This window comes from Centruroides sculpturatus, unplaced genomic scaffold, assembly GCF_000671375.1.
Source record: "Centruroides sculpturatus isolate CEXI.00-Female unplaced genomic scaffold, Cexi_2.0 scaffold181, whole genome shotgun sequence".
NCBI classification, from domain to species: domain Eukaryota; kingdom Metazoa; phylum Arthropoda; class Arachnida; order Scorpiones; family Buthidae; genus Centruroides; species Centruroides sculpturatus.
In genome coordinates, this window is record NW_019384322.1 from 249832 (window position 1) to 269699 (window position 19868).

General features: G+C 26.8%; 1 protein-coding gene across 2 annotated transcripts in view; it reads left to right on the forward strand.

Annotated features, from left to right (window-relative positions):
• Positions 1-8092: 8092 nt before the first annotated feature.
• Positions 8093-19868, forward strand: part of LOC111625881 (conserved oligomeric Golgi complex subunit 8-like) — a 97922-nt gene continuing 86146 nt past the window's right edge. For both annotated transcript variants that reach the window (XM_023369134.1, XM_023369142.1), the window contains exons 1-4: positions 8093-8264; positions 12449-12610; positions 14014-14065; positions 16696-16856. In XM_023369134.1, the coding sequence (XP_023224902.1) occupies positions 8151-8264; positions 12449-12610; positions 14014-14065; positions 16696-16856 (489 nt within the window). In that variant the 5' untranslated portion in view covers positions 8093-8150. The remainder of the gene's footprint in view (positions 8265-12448; positions 12611-14013; positions 14066-16695; positions 16857-19868) is intronic.

Consider the following 19868-nt stretch of genomic DNA (forward strand, 5'->3'; position numbering starts at 1 on the left):
AAAGCTGATTTTAGCTTCTTATTTGCTTTATCAAAAAGTTTTTCACTTGTTCTCTTCTGTCTCCCATTTCTTTTCTTCAATCAGATTTTCAAGTTTATCAATAGACTGTTTTATTTCCTGTACCTCTTCGTTCCATCTCTTCCACAAGTTTTTGCTATTTTCCTATTCTTTTTATTTCCAAGTCATTCTCTTTTCCATATAAGCCATATGAGATGCATAGATTGACCTCGTTAATGCCATCAGTTTCTGTGTAATTGTACATACTCTGGTTTATTACAATATTCCTTTAGTACAGGGATTTCAAACTCAAATGCAGCAAAGGACCAGTCAAATAGATGTATATTGGACATGAGCCATTTTCATTATTATTTGGTAAACCAAAACATACTGTAAACTAAAAAAAAAAAAACTCTAACAAAGGCCTTACAACTTACGTAAACAGTTAGAAGTTTGAAGTTTTTATCTTTTAATTCCTGCAGAATGTTAGAAACATTGATTTTTAGAAAAGAAATCATGAAGGCTACAGGCTGGATATAAAACCTTAATGGGCTTATCTAACCCACAAGCCACCAGTTTGTAACCCCTGCTTTAGTACATCTTAAACATTTGATTTGGCATTTAATGATTTAACATTCATGCAAGCCTTGTTATCTGTCAAAATTCTTCCAGGTCAGGAAAACCTCTTTCCACATCCACACTTCAATGAGATAGTTACAGAAGCCCGAATGAATAGTGATAAGAAGTATTTCAGATTCCCAGGAAGAGTTTCAAAGGCAAGGAATGTTTTCCAATAAACATCTATCAGAGCACTTTTATTCTGCTTAATAACTTTCCATTCATCTTGAAGAGTGTTTATTAGGATGTTCAAGGAAGGTTTACTATATTCACAATGTCTACATAGTTCACTTTCAATTTTTTTTCTCTTGGTTTCAGAAAGCTCAGGCTTTCTGAAACCAAGAGAAAAAAAATTGAAAGTGAACTATGTAGACATTGTGAATATAGTAAACCTTCCTTGAACATCCTAATAAACACTCTTCAAGATGAATGGAAAGTTATTAAGCAGAATAAAAGTGCTCTGATAGATGTTTATTGGAAAACATTCCTTGCCTTTGAAACTCTTCCTGGGAATCTGAAATACTTCTTATCACTATTCATTCGGGCTTCTGTAACTATCTCATTGAAGTGTGGATGTGGAAAGAGGTTTTCCTGACCTGGAAGAATTTTGACAGATAACAAGGCTTGCATGAATGTTAAATCACTAAATGCCAAATCAAATGTTTAAGATGTACTAAAGCAGGGGTTACAAACTGGTGGCTTGTGGGTTAGATAAGCCCATTAAGGTTTTATATCCAGCCTGTAGCCTTCATGATTTCTTTTCTAAAAATCAATGTTTCTAACATTCTGCAGGAATTAAAAGATAAAAACTTCAAACTTCTAACTGTTTACGTAAGTTGTAAGGCCTTTGTTAGAGTTTTTTTTTTTAGTTTACAGTATGTTTTGGTTTACCAAATAATAATGAAAATGGCTCATGTCCAATATACATCTATTTGACTGGTCCTTTGCTGCATTTGAGTTTGAAATCCCTGTACTAAAGGAATATTGTAATAAACCAGAGTATGTACAATTACACAGAAACTGATGGCATTAACGAGGTCAATCTATGCATCTCATATGGCTTATATGGAAAAGAGAATGACTTGGAAATAAAAAGAATAGGAAAATAGCAAAAACTTGTGGAAGAGATGGAACGAAGAGGTACAGGAAATAAAACAGTCTATTGATAAACTTGAAAATCTGATTGAAGAAAAGAAATGGGAGACAGAAGAGAACAAGTGAAAAACTTTTTGATAAAGCAAATAAGAAGCTAAAATCAGCTTTAGAAAAAAATGATTTTGAAGAAGCTAAAGTTGCTCAAGCAATGGTACAAGGCATTGAAGTACTTAAGAAGAAGGAAAAAGCCAAAAGTTCAGCTACAGAAAAATATTGAAAAGAAAGAAAATTTCATAACAAATTTCTTCAAGAAAAAGTGAAAAATTCTGGACAAACATATACAAATTATTTTGTGTATTTTAAAGGACACAGAATTATAAAGTTGCTCATGCTCCTTAAAAGCTTTTCTAATTGAAGATATTAATAAATATACTTTAATTTTCTTATTGAGAGTCAAATAACAAGTGACTGCATATAGAAGCCATGTTTATTTACTTTAAATACATACAATAAAACAAAAATATTATAATTATAAAAAAATTACACAACTACTCCTTTGATTAAAATAATATCCCTAATGTTAAGTAATGATTTCATTACATAAGGTTAAGGAACCTTATGGGAAGAGAGTGAAAAATTCTCTTTGAATCCTGGAAAGCAAAGATTTTTCAGTAGGAATGACTTCATAAGTCTTTTAGCTTCTTTATCTTTGACGACAAATTTTAAATAAAATTGTTTTGAATTGATTTGCTTATCTCATTTATATAATATTTATGGAGAGAAAACATTCTTATTAAAAAATGTAAATATATATATACTCAATTCTGTTTTTGTACAGAGATATGTTCTCAAAAAATCTATGAAAAAAAAGATACTCTCTAAATGGAAAAATTGAAGATTGTTTCCAGATCTTAAAAACCAGTAGAAATAATACAATAAATAAACTTAGTTTAATTTTATTTCTCATCAATTATATTTGTCTTCCAAATAATAAATAAATGTCTTCTTACTAAATTTACATGAATCTTACAGAATTTTGAAAATAAAAAGTCAGTCTATTCATGTCATGCCTCTGATTGGTAATCTCTTACATTTTAATCTTAGAATTATTATTATTATTTGATATTCTATTTCCTTTTATCTATTATACATATTTTAAGTCAAAATCAATAACTTGTAAACAAATAGTCACAGCAATATACCAGACACAAATAAGAAATCAAAAATGATTTCTTCAGATTTCATACAAGTAATTCTATCTGTGGTTCCCTGACATTCCCTGACCTATTAAGGTCTCAGCATTTCTTCTTTCCATTATGTAACATCCAGCCAAGTCTATTTAAGCCCATTTTACACTAAGTTATATAAATTTTATTATTACATAACACTTTATTCACTTTTTACAAAAAACAAACATATTTGTATAAAATCAATTATATATAATTATCTACATCATTTCTATGTTATATAAAAAAATTCATAATTTGATTTAAATTAATTTGTACGTTTCATTTAAATAAGAAAAAGACTTGCATCAAAATTGAATTTTCTATTATATAAATTAATATAATAGGGTGTGTTTAAACATATTTCAATTTTAGTTAACTAATTTATTATGTTTTGCTGACAAACTTTAATAAATTTATATTATTTACACATTTTACTTTTCACTAGCAAAGAATGCCCAGCATTCCCCAGAACTCTGAGAAGGTTGAGTTGTTCTCATTATGTCTGCTGCAGAGTGGCAGAGAGTATCTGTGCAAAATTTGATGCAAATCATTCAAAGACTTTGGCAATTTGTGAGGAATGATATCAAGAGAAAGGTGCAAGAGTCTGAATTTTAAAGTAGCATATATTTTTTGAAGGATTGTAGAGACTAACTATGTAAAATTTGACCAGATTGCTCAAAATGTTTGGGAATTTGGTGTTAGGGGATTAAATCAGAGAGGAATGAGGGATCTTAGTATTATGGTAGACCATCTTTCCCTTAGGGTACCAGAGAGTAAGGGTTTGGGAGCTTATAGGGAAGATGAAATCAGCAGGAAGAAGTGAGGATCTGAGTTTTAAGGTAGCTACATACTGTACTGTACATCAGAAAGTAATAAGTTGTATCTCATAACATAAAAGTATTATAAGAAACAAACAACCAATATGATATAAATAAAGCATATACACAACTACCCAAACTACATGAATCAAAACTGAAAATATAAGATGATAAGTTTAAAGACCCTACCAACTGGTGAAGGGGATCAATATTGAATGGATTAGACCAGTGTTTTTCAACCTTCTTGAATATGTGACACCTTTACAAGTTAAAAAATTCTGGCGACCCCCCAGGGCCATATTAAAACTATATCAGTGATTTTAAAAACTACGTATTTAATTTTCTTTCCTTAAATATCGATCGAAAAACCAATTGTACTGTAAAATAAACAGGCACAGCCTTCTCACTGAAATTCTAGTCTTTTTTATTGTAGTGTAGGACCTACAAACACTTGTCTTTTTCTTTCACCCGCGACCCCCCCGTGTAAGACTTAGCGACCCCAGGGGGGGGGTCGCTACCCACAGGTTGAAAAACACTGGATTAGACAAACAACAATGTGAGGTAAATGTGGCAGTAAAAACATCATTCATCTGCATTTTTATTTTTTAATATAAAAATAGTATATAGTCTACGCTCATTTGGGAAGAATAAGTTTTCCAATAGTGAAAGAACTTTAAAATTTTGTTTTATAGATTCTGAGGTTACCTCTATCAAACAAACATTCTTACTTTATATATTAGTATAGATTTGATTTTTTCAATTAAACATCGAAATACTTGTGGTTTTTAAAACCAAATAGCATATGAAAATCACTCTATATTGAAAGGATTGGATTGATAGAAGGCTATACAACACATGGGCAATTTTTCAAGGAGGGACAACTGTCTACATGAAAATGGCCCCTATTTAAGTATTCTAAACATGAACAAAACCTGGAAAACTCCATACTACCAGCACATTGATCAGGCATCAACTGGGACCATAAAATAAACTCCAGTGCATACTTTATTAATGAAATATGGACTAACATTTTTGATCACTACTTGGGTCTTTTTCGGGTCCTATATTTTCAAATTGAAACACACAAAGAACTTCATTTTAACTATCTTAAATACTCAATTTCTTGAATGCATTTTAAAATTTAAAAATTAGTGCACCACATCTAAAACATTAAATTAATAGAGGGAATTTATAAACTAAACTATGGTAAAATTAATATTAAAATATTAATAATGTTCAAGCAATACTTTTAATCCCATTTTGCAATAAGAGGTATTTAATATATTGGCACCAAGTTATGGTGTCAATATATTAATAATGATTGTNCATAGATTGCCTAAAAACGCCAGGCATTATATACAATGCCTAGGTATTCTATAGAATGCCGGCTTTTCATACTTTGCCGGTAACATATATATATAAAGTAAAGTAGAATTAATTGTAACATATTCTTACATCTTATAAGATATCTTGAATTTGATCCAATTAACACCTGTAATATAAATTCCATTTAAAAATAATGTGATTACAAGCATATTGCAAGTATAATTGTTAAAATCAATTTCTTATCAGTATATTTTTGTAATGAAACATGATTGACCACATTTTGAATATATTGTTTAATCATTATTCATATAAATATTTTATAAAATAATGTCAAGAATAGTTTACAATATAAGTGAACGCAGAGAAGAAACAAGCAAAATTTATCTGAATAATAAAAAGCTAATATGAATTTATCGAGGAAGAGCATCAATAAAATATGCATCAATAAATTCATATTAACTTTATAAAATCTATGTGGCTTATAGAATTTTGTTCATTCTCAAAATTTGATCAATTGATTTTGATTAAACTTTGTCATTTTCCATTCAGATATTAGATTAATCTAGTGTACAACATTACTAATGATAAGAGTACAAAATTCAGTATATAAATTGAAAGGATTGCAAGTAAGCAGTGAAATTAAATATAAACAGATTTTTAAATTATTTAATTTTTTCTAGATATAATAATCATTCACAGAATTAATTTTAAAATGAAGATAAGTAAATAAGTAAGAAAAGAAAGATAAGTAATTTGATTGGGCTGCAATTTGAAAAAAATTGTATACCTATAAATTCCCACTGTCATCATTCTGTCTATTCTTCTTTAATGGTATAGTGATGATTAATATAATTGCTGCTTTGAACACAATAAGGTGCAATAAATTAAGACACTTAGCAGTTTTTTCAAAGTGCAATATTTAGTTGATGAACTAAATATTGCATTTTTTTGTGTTCGAAGCAGTAACAAAGTTTAAAGCATGGTTTCACATCATTAAAAGATCAATATAATGATAAATCCCAGCGTAACAATAAGAAATATAGTTTCCTAAAAATTTGTATTAGCTTAACATAAAACTTCTCCCAATTATCCTCTATTATGATAAATCTCTGTTTAGAGGTACATTTTGTTTTTACTGTATTAATAAAATACATGTATTCTTTCTCTACAATGATAATTAAAATTTAATTTTAATTTATAACTCATTTCTGGATTCAAAACATAGTACTCTCTTAATATAAATAGAGTGATTCTGCATGAATGTTACCAGCAGTCAGTAGATATCAGTACAGACAAGAGCAAGTTGCCAAATTTGGCATGTTTTTAGTATTTTAGCACCTAAATTTTTTGTTTATGCTTAAAATTAATTATCATTTTTATTAGTTCTCTTAGAAAGTGCATAGGGATGTCTTATTTTGCAAATTGCATCTATTAAAATAATTACAAAAAGCATTCTTAAGAAATTTATTTTTGAATTGGTTTAATTTTACTTTTTTTAGTTTTATTTTTTCTTGGCTCATTTTTTCCTAGGAGGATTCAGGTTCTGACTGATTTTGGATTTTGATGTTTAACATATTGTACTACTATTGTAGAAATAATGTGCAATAAAATTATTTAAATGTTGTGCTAGAGGAGATTTATAATACCTTACATTTTTCTGTTCTAACATTTGTCTAACTTTGTAAAAAATAAATGTTTGTAGTCCAACAGCGTTAAATGAGGAAGGGGACTTTTTTGAAAAACCCTCACTATAATAATACATCTCTCTACAATATTTTTACTTGTTCTGCTAAATATCACCATAAAATGATTTGACTGTATTATTCTTTAAATTCATCATTAAGATTCTAAAGATAAATTTATTTTTTAACAAAAGTATGACAAGATTAACTTTAGTTTATTTTTTCCAAAGTAAAATTTTCTACAGTTTAAAAGTTTAATATTATTATGTTGGGTTTAGTAGGTAATACTCGGTTTAAACCGGTGGCTGTGTACTATGCCGGACCAGAGTCAAGGCATAGCAACCAAAACAAAACTAAAATTAAATGTGTGTGTCAGTGTCTGTATTAAGGAATTTCCTAACAATATGGCATGTATTCAATATAGNTCATCTAAATATATAAAATTGCTTGTCCTGACTGACTCACTCATTCATTCACTGATTCATCATCGCCCAGAGCAAACCGCTTAACCTAAAGAGGTGAAATTTGGTAGACAGTTAGGGTACGTCATGGAAACGCACACTAAGAAGGGATTTTTCGAAATTCCCCCGTGGGGAATGAGGGAGAGCATTAAGACTTAACTGGAAATACGGCTACTACTGTACTATTTTAGATGCGATTTTTTGTTTTTATCTGTGTTGTAGTAGGGTATGCCATGAGAATGCACACTAAGAAGGGATTTTTAGAAATTCCCCCACGGGGGGTGAGGAGAGCATTAAGTCTTAACCAGAAGAACGGCTTCTACTGTACTATTTTACATGCGATTTTTTGTTACATTTAATTTTCATTAAGTACTTAAGTGTATTAAATTAATAACATTTCAGACATTGTTATAAATATTTTTATCTATTTCGATTTTAAAAACATTCAAACTGTTTTAAATTCGAATTTGTTATTGCATATTGGTTCGATTATAGAACGATTGTAAATGTTCCAGAAAATTGATCAAACTGAAAATAGTTCGTTTGATTCTCAGCAATTCTCATCATTCTCGGTGTTATATAACAATTACTATGGTTGTTGAAATACTGAATATAAATGGGGTTTGCTTGCAAAACCTCCACGGGCGAAGTTGCGGGTAACAGCTAGTATATCATATTCACACATATATATTTTCATGTATATAATTAAATCACTATTTCAGGCTATATTTTGGCTAACTATTAATTATAAAGATAAAGTAATTTGGTCTAAAAGTAGATGCTTAGGTTGTCATCTTATATTAATATTAATTTCTATAAAATTTAATTTAAATGCATTGATACATAAATTATTTTTTCATAAACAGATGGCATCAAATATCTTTAACACTCTCAAAACATCCTCAGTTATTAGAAGTGTTAGAAATGCCACAATTAATGGATACTTGTGTTCGTAATGGTTATTATGAAGAAGCATTAGAACTTGCCACGTATGTTAGACGTTTTGAGAAAAAACATTCTTCAATTCCTTTGATAGCTGTAAGTATATATGATATTAAGATAATTTATATGCTATTAATACTTTTAACATAGAATTATTGTATTATTATTGATTTTATATATTATTTGAATAGATGAGCAAATTAGCTGCAGTTTATACTATAATATTTTAAAGTTTTTAAGTGAATAAAGAGTTCTTCTTTTTGTCTAGGATCTATCTTCTAGTTATTTACACTAAGTTATTTTGAGGTTTTCTTCTATATTGTCTAGTCATAATTTTCATGGTCTTACTTATTCTTCCCTGATAACTTTTTAGACCCTCTACTGCCTTTTATTTTTACAGTGTATTCCAGCTATCATATACATTTTTTAATTTAAATGAATTATTCAATCCTGTTTTAACAGATTTACTTCTGCTGAAAAGCTTATATATTTTGGATGATTTAAGTAGTTTTAAAAATGATTAATTATTTTTATTAAAATATCTGTTGCATACATACAGTTTTGTGTTAAAATGTCTTCCAATTGATTTTCTATAATTTTTAGTCAAGATATTACAAAAATTACGACATGAAAAGCAACATCATCAATAGCATTCTTTTTAAATAAAAATAAACAAACACCTTTCTCTATTCCAGCACACTTTTAATGCATGCTGGAATAGAGAAAGGTGTTTGTTTGTTTTTATTTAATATTTCCAGCAAGCATTTAGTTATTTATACATATTCTTTTTAATTGTTTATTTGAGCTGTTTATTTTGAAAGTGGGGCAAGTCCATTGTTGAAAAAAATTGAGATAATGGTAGTTATAGATAAAACTTGTTATGATCTTTTTATGTGTAAACAATTTATAGTAAAAAAAAATTCAGATTCTAATATTTGAGAGATGGAAGTTTTAGCTCTTAACAGTATTGAAAATATGTTTATTTTGAAAGTGGTGCATCTTAAATTGAAGTTATTTCTGACCACATATATTACGGCAAAATTTAGCTCCAGTTGCTGTATGGTGAAGCAATGTGGCCGTTTGACATCATGTCTGAAATCTAGGGTGTTTCTATCTATCTATCTTTGATATTGAAAATCGGTGGTTGTACAATATTTCATAAATAACAAAAAGTATATCTTAATTTTGTGTTTCGATAATAATATGTTTACTTCCAACACCGAGAAATATAAGCGGAATATGTATGTATTGAATCAAGGCTTCCACAATTTTCATAATGAAGTTAGTATGTATGTTTGGGATGAAACTAACATCCCGAAGAGCACAAGAAGTAGCATCTTGCTGTTTGAAGCACTTACAGACTGTGACAACCCAAAAACACATTATAGCTTATAGTGACATGTGCACTGGCCAAAATAGAAACATAAAGTTGGCCTTAATGTGGATGAAAATTGTTCAGTCTGGTGACAATGAAATAAATATCATTGATCACAAATTTTTATTTTCAGGACATTCATTTTTACCGAACGATCGTGATTTTGGAGTGGTAGAAATGGCAATCCGGAAAACCAGTTCCTTGTATATTCCCCAGGATTACTATAAACTAATACGAAATTGTCGAAAACATAATAAATTTTTAGTACATGAAATGAAACGCGAAAATTTTTTTCAACCCAACCTCTGGGGAAAGCAGTTTTAAAAAGAAACAAAAATACCGATGGAGAAACCGTGAATTGGTTAAATATATGCTGGATCAGATTTACAAGGGATGCACCATACAAAATGTTCTACAAAACTTCGATAGAACGAGATGCTGAATTTAAAATTATCGATTTGTCACCACAACGAGGAAGACCAAGTAATTTCGGAAATATAAAGTTATCTTTTCTGTATGAAAAAAGGAGATCTATTACATCTGAAAAATACAAGGACATGATGGATTTATTACCATATATACCTCCCGTTCATCATGAATATTTTAAAATGTTAAATCCTGAATAAAATTCATTTAATTATACCTACGTATAAACTGAAAATGTATAATTTCATTGAAATTCTTAATAAAACTGAATTTTTTTTTTTTATGTTATATTTTCTACTAGAATATTCTTTGTTTTGTTTCACTTTTTATCAAATGAATAAATATTTATAAAAATTTGAATAGTATTTTGTTTTTATTATTAAAAAAAGGCTGATGCAACTGAAAAAATTCCCAATTAAATGAACGATTACAATAATTCATTAATTTTGAAAGTGAGGCAAGTCCATTTAGTTATAATGAAACTCTTACTTTTTTTAGTCAGCACTGTAAACACTATTGAATTATAAACTTACATTATCTGGTACCACAAAATATTAAAAATATATCTATTAATACTTACCAATATTTTTAAATATATTGAAATGCAAACCTTTAAATATCTCGCAATAACAAAAATTGGACTTGCCCCATTTTCAAAATAAACGGCTCATTTAATATTTATAACAAACAATAAATATGCGTTTGATTTATTGCATTATGAGAAAAATTTATAAGATTAAGAAGATTTTGGCAACATATAAATGTTACCGAAATCTTCTTGAAACAGAACCTGAAGGCTTAGTTATTGAAAAATTGAAAAATATTTTAAAATGATTTTTTGGATAAGTCAGATGCTTCAAACTGTTTTTAAGTTTTTTAGTGATAATTATAAAAAACAAAAATAAATAAAAACCAATTAAAATCATAAAGAGAGAGTTTTTAAAGCAAATTTAAAAATTGTCACATTAGGAGATCAGTGAAATAATACAAAAAATATAGGAACAAGTAAAATGATGGTGGGGATGATCATTACACAGAAAGATGATGTTAAGATCACAGTATTTCATCATTTTGATCTTTCCTGTTTTGTAAAAAGATCAAAGTTTGATGTTTGCAGAATTCCAATCCTGACTGCTCTCTCTCTCCATCTTAGCTTAAACAAGTTTTGTTTCTATTGTGAGTGACTCAAACATGTTTCTATTAATGATAAATCCTTTCCTTTTCATTTAGTTTGTATTAGATTCCAAATTAAATTAAATTCCATATTTTTTTTAGTTTTGCATTATATTGACCAAGTGGCCAGATAGTTGTTCTTTTCAAAGACAATGAATGTATTCTTTAGTCATATAGAATTCAATGAAGTACTAGATAATTTTTTTAAATACTAGATAAATTTTTTTGTTTTCTACAATTTTTTCAAATGGCTGTAAATGGCATTATTGACAAACTCCTTCAGTTTATTTATTTGTTTATTTAAACAAAAATGGAAATTATCAACCAGAAAGAATGAAGGAATTTAAAAAATTTATTTATTTTATGTAGAACATATTTGTTTTTTTATTAAAAGTACTGTGTGTATAGGTTGCTAAATAGAATTAAATAACACAAAAAGGGTAAAACAAAAAACAATTACAACTGCTGTAGCAGAAGAAATTTTTCTGAAGTGTAGAAATGAAATGGGATAATGCTTTACTGTCATTTAGACTGCTTCAAATTAAAATTGTCAAAGAAATATGTATTGCTACTTATACTGTTTCTATGATCAGCAAAATATGCAAAAGATCTGAATTAGAACCATGGATTTGGATCTTATGCAATTACTATTTATAAAGAGTCTGATTACTAAATTTTATTTTGTTTTATATTATTTTAAAAATCTTTTATTTTAACCTATGTTATTTATCGATAAAGAACTTTAAAAAGTTTGAGCCATCTTTGATAAAAAAAACTTGTTTAAAAACTTAAAATTTGAGTCCTAATTCAAGAATAGTTTGTTCTATTTCAAAATCAAATTTGATGTTGGATCGAGGAAATTCTAACAAAATATTGCCTGGCTTAAATGTTGTTTTAAAGAAAAACTGATGATAAGCATTATTACAAATTTTATTATATTGCAAATTATGCATATTTTATAGCTGTTTATTATCATATAATACACAAGATGTGTATATCCATACATAATATTGAACGTCCAGAAAATTGGTATTTGAAAAAAAAAAATGAAATAATGCACTATTACTTGCAAGTGTTATAGTTAATACTTAATAATGTTTAATTATTATTTTTTATAATTGCATTATAAATATTATTATACATATTTCATTTCTGTTATTGTTTTATTATTATTTTATATTAATTGCTTATTTGTTGAATATTTATAATTAATAATAATAACTCTTTTTAAATTAAAAAACTTTAAATCATCAAAATAATTCTATTTATTTTGAGATTTGTTTTTGAATATTTACTTTTTTTATAGAGTATTGTTAAAGATATTCAGGATTCAATGCAACTTATGTTAACTCAGCTTTTACAACAACTAAGGTCAAATATACAACTTCCCACTTGCTTAAAAGTTATTGGATATTTGAGAAGAATGGATGTATTTTCAGAGAGAGAATTAAGAATTAAATTTCTTCAGGTGCATAATTATTGATTTTTATAATACTAAAATATAGTTTTCCTTCTTTACTTTATTTTTGAATTATATATATATATATATATATATTAGTTTAGTGATTGTTAAAACACAAGAAACTGAATATCAACAGGATATTGTACATGCCACAAATAAAAAAATTACTAATAATAATAATAATAATAAATCATGCCAGAAACTATACAACACATCACTTCTGGTTGCAAGCTCTTGGCACAGATGGATTATTTACATAGGCATAATCAAATAGCAAATATAATATACCAAGAGCTTGCAAAGAAACACAAGTTAATATTAGACATCCATGAACCATACTACAAATACATCCACAGACAGTATTGGAAAACAACAAGCACAAAATGTACTACGACAAAGCCATAATCACAGATAAAACAATTTACCTCAACAGACCAGACATCACATTCATTGACAAACAATAAAATCACATACATTATAGACATATTCATTCCAAACACTCACAATGTACAAAACACATGCACTGAAAAAATCAGCAAGTACACAGAAATAAGGAATCTGTGGAGGATGGATAAGGTGCTTATTGTAATCGTTGTTCTCTCCTGTACAGGTGTCATACCACACACACTACACAAAAGCCTGGGCACATTACAATTGAATAGAAACACATACATCACACTACAGAAGGCCGCTACATTGAATACATGTCATATTGTTAGGAAATTCCTGAATACAGACACACAGACTGACAGTTTTTTAATTTTAGTTTTGTTTTGGTTACTATACCTTGACTCTGGCCCAGCACAGTACACTGCCACTGGTGTCAACTGATGTCACAAAACCCAACATAATAATAATAATAAAATAAATTAATAAAAAAATTTTGTGCATATGTCAAACAATTTGATCTGCTGTACAATTTGATATAATACAGTTGGATAAATTCTTTGGTTCATTTACTTTTCATCATTGAAATTCACTCAATAATTTATGATCATTCTGTATATCAGTATGAATATAGAATTTCTTAGTTATGTGACATATATTTAGTATGGCTGCTTTATATAATTTAATGTGCATGCTGTTATTAAGGCCTAATGTTTCTAGACTTTTGTGTAGTGTATACAGTATGACAGCTGTTCAAGACAGGGCTAGAGGTACAATAAATACTTTATCCAGGTACTTTATTTTGTGGCTGGCTAATTTTATGGAAATTAGAATATATGGAATATAATTGAATAAATCAATAACTAACTATTGGACATGTAAATATACTTTATATTGTTATCCAATATCAGTCAGAAAACTACTAAATTATTTTAAAATTTACAATAACATTTCATTAAATATTTTAGAAATTTTTAGAATTTTAATGTTTAAACATATTTATATGCTAAATTTATTTGCAGACAAGAGATTCTTGGTTTCAAAATGTTTTACACTCTTTACCTAAAACTGATCGTAAGTATATATTGTTTGTAAAGAATTATTTTTTCATCTATTTTAATATAATGCTTTTTAATCTTTAAAACAGAATAATTTAGTCTTTTAGTATTTACAAAGAAAAAAAATTTTGCAAACAAATATCATTTTTAACAATAGAAAGAAAAATATCATTTTATATTGGATATTTCATAACAAGAACTTAGAATTATTTATAAATCAACATATCACTTAAATTTATTTTTTTAGTAATTAGTTTAATTTTAATGGGTTGTTTATTATTATTTTGAAAATTAATAATAAATTTTGATATGAATAAATGAATATTTATAAATTTAATTTTATATTTTCCATATATGTTTCTAAGATTTTATCCAAGAGAGAGACATTTTTGAATCATACTATCTTTGTTTTTGTAAGTAATAGCCATTTGTTTTAGTGTAACAAAATACAGAAACTGGAGGTAATGTCAGAAAACAAATTCACACCTTAGAAATCAGACATGTTCTTTTTAAAAGACTGTAGTTCTATTTTTTGTTTTTATATTTTTTTAACCTGAAGATGGCAATTTAAAATTTTTGAAGTTTGTTTATCTTCATAAACATTACATTTTTGCTGGATTTTCTACTGTTTGTATGAAGATATCTCATCCAGTTATTTAGGGTTATTGCTTATAATTTGTTAACTGTTACTTCTACTTTACATAACTGTTTTTCTTTAAATGTGATTGAAGAAAAAAGATTAAAAGTTGTTCTTTTTAGCATAGAATCTAGCTATGTTAACATTTTGACAGCATTCTGTTTGAAATTTTAGAGTTGACTCCACTTCACTCCATAGGGGGTCACATTTGAGTTATTTTGATGATTTAATAGTACCTTTCGTAACTTAAACAGTGATAAAAATTATTTTAATCGTTAATTGAGTAACAGGATATTGAGCTGTAACACTTTATTTGGGGCACTCTGCATAGCATATATATGTTAGGCTCAAAGGTCAAATGCACTCAACAAGCAAAAAAAGAATCAGAATTCATTGTGGCTTTGCAGAATCAGCCATAAGTAATTACATATTCTGGCTACCTATAAAAATCTACAACTCATTCTGGCATTTTAAAGAACACCATAATGCTAATTTGTGTTAAGACTGTTAAAGAAAATGACCACAATGCATTCCAGTATTATCAGCATATCTCAATACATCATGGTCATTTCCTGTTTATTCTGTACTTGCAAATAAAGTGATCACGATATAAAACTAAATATGTATTACAATTAAGAACGATGGCCAAGCCCAATATTTTTGCAGGAACTGGTAGAATGACACTTTAAAGTTACAGTTGATATCTTTCAGACAACATTTGTACTTTTTATTGATGCAGTACTTGTTATAATTGAAGTTTGCAAAGTCCTGCTTACTTTCAGATGTTATATTTGAGACTGATTGAAGAGATAGTGAAATTGAGGACATATTCTGTACATCAATGAAGTTGTTGTTAGCAGTTGAAAACATTATGTACTGTACAGTACATAAGATCATTCAAATAGACCTTTCGTTGTCCAATTAATTGAGCTCAGATGTATTCACTAATGTAATGTCAGATTAAAATTGACAAATAACCGAATTGTGTTGATTCTGAGCTGGCTCTGCTCTTCTTCCCCAATGAGGTTAAGATAGCAGATTGTTATATGCATATTTGATAAAAATGTCTCATATTGGTTCTGCAATGTTGCATTGTGACATGTTGATAATATCTGGAATACTTGGTTATATCTTTTAATAGTCCCAACGCAAATTTCTGCATTATGGCATTTTTTTAAATTTCAGAATGGAATTTAGAAAAACATCATGGCTCTTTATAAGCAGCCAGGACAAGAAATTTCTTATAACTGTTTCTGTAAATTCACAATACATTCTGGTTGTTTTTTACTCATTGAGCATTTTCAATTTTTGATCCTAAAAATATATAAATATATATATATATAATGACAATGATTGATAATAATGATTATATATATATCATCATTGTCAAGCCACTGCTGGAGATGATCTCAAAATATATATGTGTACACATTATCATAGAATTTGAGCACAGTACATTAAAATTATATATTAGTCAATGATATAAAAATTAATAATAGTATATTTAATTTTTATTGAAAAAAAAGCATTTGAATATTAATTTAAACATTTGTTTAGTTACTAAACCTTTATATTTTTAAATACAAGAATGAAGAAAGTGTTGCATGTTTTTTTAAAATATCTGGAATATTTCCAATCATGTTAAGATTTAAATATGACTAAAATTTTAAGTTATGTATTTATTTTCTGTTGGTACTAGAAATGGGTAAGGGTATGTGTACTTTCTGTTCCTCTCCTAACTCATTATCTGCTGTTGAATACTGTGCAACAAATCTCTTTTCTTTACAATTTAAGTGATTAGGTATTTCTAAATAGATATTAAACAACAATATTTAAAGATTATTTTTAAGAATTTAACAAAATTCATGCTGTAATAAATTCTGCTATACTGATTTCTCATAAAGTACATTTTAACCTAAAGATTAATTAGCTAATATTTTTAAAATCAATATCATAAATATTCATATATAATCATTTTAGTGTTTAATTTTTTTATTTTCTTATTTTAGCTTATCTCCATATTACAAAAACTATAGAAGCCAGTCGAGTTCATTTATTTGATATTGTTACACAGTATCGTGCAATATTTTCTGATGATGATCCTTTTTTAATACCTGGAAAAGATGCTAAAAATGAAAGTTCAATATTTCACAGTTGGATTTCTCTCAAGGTATATTTTGATTAATAGTTGGATTTATTAAATCTTTTTTCTACTTTAATTAAAAAGTCTTTTTAGTAAGAAAAGCACATATATTTTTAAAATATAACATTTTAAACATATTTTTGTCATAGTTAAAGTTTACAGAGTAAATAAATGTACAAAATACTTTAATAAAATAAACTAAAATAATTTATTAATACCAAAATAATAAGAGTCTGGTGTATATAAATATATATCATTTTATAAATTAAAACTAATAATTAAAGTAAAAATGGTCAAATATCCAAACTAACTGCTTGATAATCTGATGATGATCATTCTTTTTATACTATATTTTGCAATATTATTGACTTCATTGTTTTAATTTTCCAAGTTTTGAGAATGTAATTTGATTGTAAAAAGACATATGTAAAGAAACTTTTCCATATAAAAAAAATTGTTGATATAATATTGATGTCCACTAATTTTTGAATTAAAATCATAATGCAAATTTGAAAATTTTAGATAGCTTTCTTAGTCTAACATTGTACTCTAGATATGGTTTAAAAATTCAAGATTTTCTCATTTCCTCTGATCAGCGTAATGCTGAAACATTTAAATTAAATTAAAAATTAAAAATAGTAACTGTCTTGATATCTTGGCCATTGTAGAAGTATTGGAATTATAAATTTAGGGTATTTGAATTTTATTAACATAATCTTATAAAATACCTAAATAAATCCAAAACATAGAACAGTCTCAGTATATCACATTGATAAATGTGATACACTTAAATATAAACTCATTTTTATTATGAGAAATGGCAACTATCATATTGAAGGTTAAAGGAAAAAAGTGGGAATATCACATTTTTTAAAATATTGATATACTTATGCCATCTGATAAATAAATACGGGCATATATTTATAATACGAGTGGTGGGTAAAAACTGAAATGGCCAAATAATTAAATGAAATTAAAATTTCTTGTTTTTTTACAGTTTTTTTTATTTGCAGTTATTACAAATTTTCCACATTTTTTCTTTGTTTTATAAATATAAGAATAAAATTTATTTCTAATTAGTAAAGAATGTCTTTGTGTTATTATATCATTATCAAGAAACTTTATTGTATTAGGATTATTCCGTTACATCAGGAGTATACAGTCTTTATATAGCTGCCGTATCATTACAATACTTTTAATTTTTAAAGCAAATTAACCCATAAATAACATTATATAAATTAATTAGATTAATTAAATTAGCTAACAATTTTTATTTTATTATAAACTAAAACCATCATCTCCATTATTTTCAATTAGATTTTTGTAATCTTAGAATACCTTAATCTAAAACAATAAATCTTTGAAAGTAATTATACAAATTATATATAGTTTAATCTCTGATCTGTGGAAAAAAGTTTACATACAGTTTTCATCTTTAATGTTTTCTAATTCTTGGAGGTTATATTTGTAACAAAGTTCATGAGCTTCTTTATATCAACAAAAAATATGTGTTTTCGAACACTCATTTTTACATCTGTAACATTTATCATTAGATAGATCATATATAGACTTATTAATTATAACTAGCTCCTATTTAATCTCAATTGTATAAAAAATTTCTTAATATTAAATGGCAGATTCAGAAATAAATAACTTAATTTGTGGATAATTTAAAATAATTTTGTACCATTCTTGATTTTTTTTCTTTATTAAGTTCATCTATATCTTATGTCAAGGATATCTCAAAAACATTAAGGATCAATTGGAACTAAGTAGTTCACTCATCTCATTCCTTTCTATAAATGGCCCTATAGAAAAGCCATATTTATTTAAAACAGTAGATGCTTGACTAATCCAATTATTTCCATGAGAACTAATTTGCATTTTTTGATATAATATTTTCAATAGCTTTGATGGTAACGACTCACTATCGCTTATCTTTTTAAAAAAAATTATTATTTTCTTTATATAAAATGGGCACAATTTAAATCTGCTCAACTCTAATCTGAGAGCTCTTCCAGGTATATTATATTCCAATGAAAACATCTTACAAATAAATTTATTTTGAACTATATTTATAACTTTTGGTACTTTTGAGTCAGTGACTGAAAAAATCAATACAGTAATATGCCAACAAAACCATATATATTTTATATTTCAAGATTACATCTGGAAATGCTCTCTAATAATAAAATCCATACCTTATATAAATCTCCAGCAAGCAGAATTTGTATAACAAATGTTTTTAGTTTATTTTAAAGAACATTTTAAAAACCTGCTTCAGGTTTATAAAATAAACTGGATTATATACATACATTATATATATATATATATATATATACACACACACACACACCACTATTTTTTTATATAACATTTGTTGTTATATATATATATTTTTTTAATTGATAGTGTTGTCATAAATGGGAAGATTTTAACATTTTACATATATTGAGGCAGATAGAAACCTGTAAGGAAAGTTAACTCCACTGTGAGACTGTTATTTCATGATGATGTGTGAAAGGGACAAAGTGAGAAGACATTTTTTTAAAGAATTGTCTTTTTGAGAATTTTGTAAATTTTCTGTCTTGAAGAGTTAAAATAATCACAGATTAGCTTAAAATTGTACACTGCAAACATATTTAGGATGATTTTTGGTAATTAACACATCGTCATTAAATACTGTAAACAAAAATAGAATAAGGACAATTTAAATTCAACTGCAGTTTAACTTTAATTTTATATTATTACTACTATTACTATGTATTGGTGTGTGTCCATAATAGCTTTATTAAATATTTATTTTGTTTTATAACTTTTACACTGTTAAATAATGTAAAGACAGATTAATGTATCATTGAGTAAACAAAATATGATAAAAGTATTAAAACTCATTCAAGATTACTACAATTATTTATTACAATAGTTTCAAAGATGATGATAAAATGATTTTTAAGAATTTCAGTTAAAAATATATTAACTTCTGAACTTAAAGGCTGATTAAAAATCAGCTTAAAGTTTGATATATTTAAGAATAAG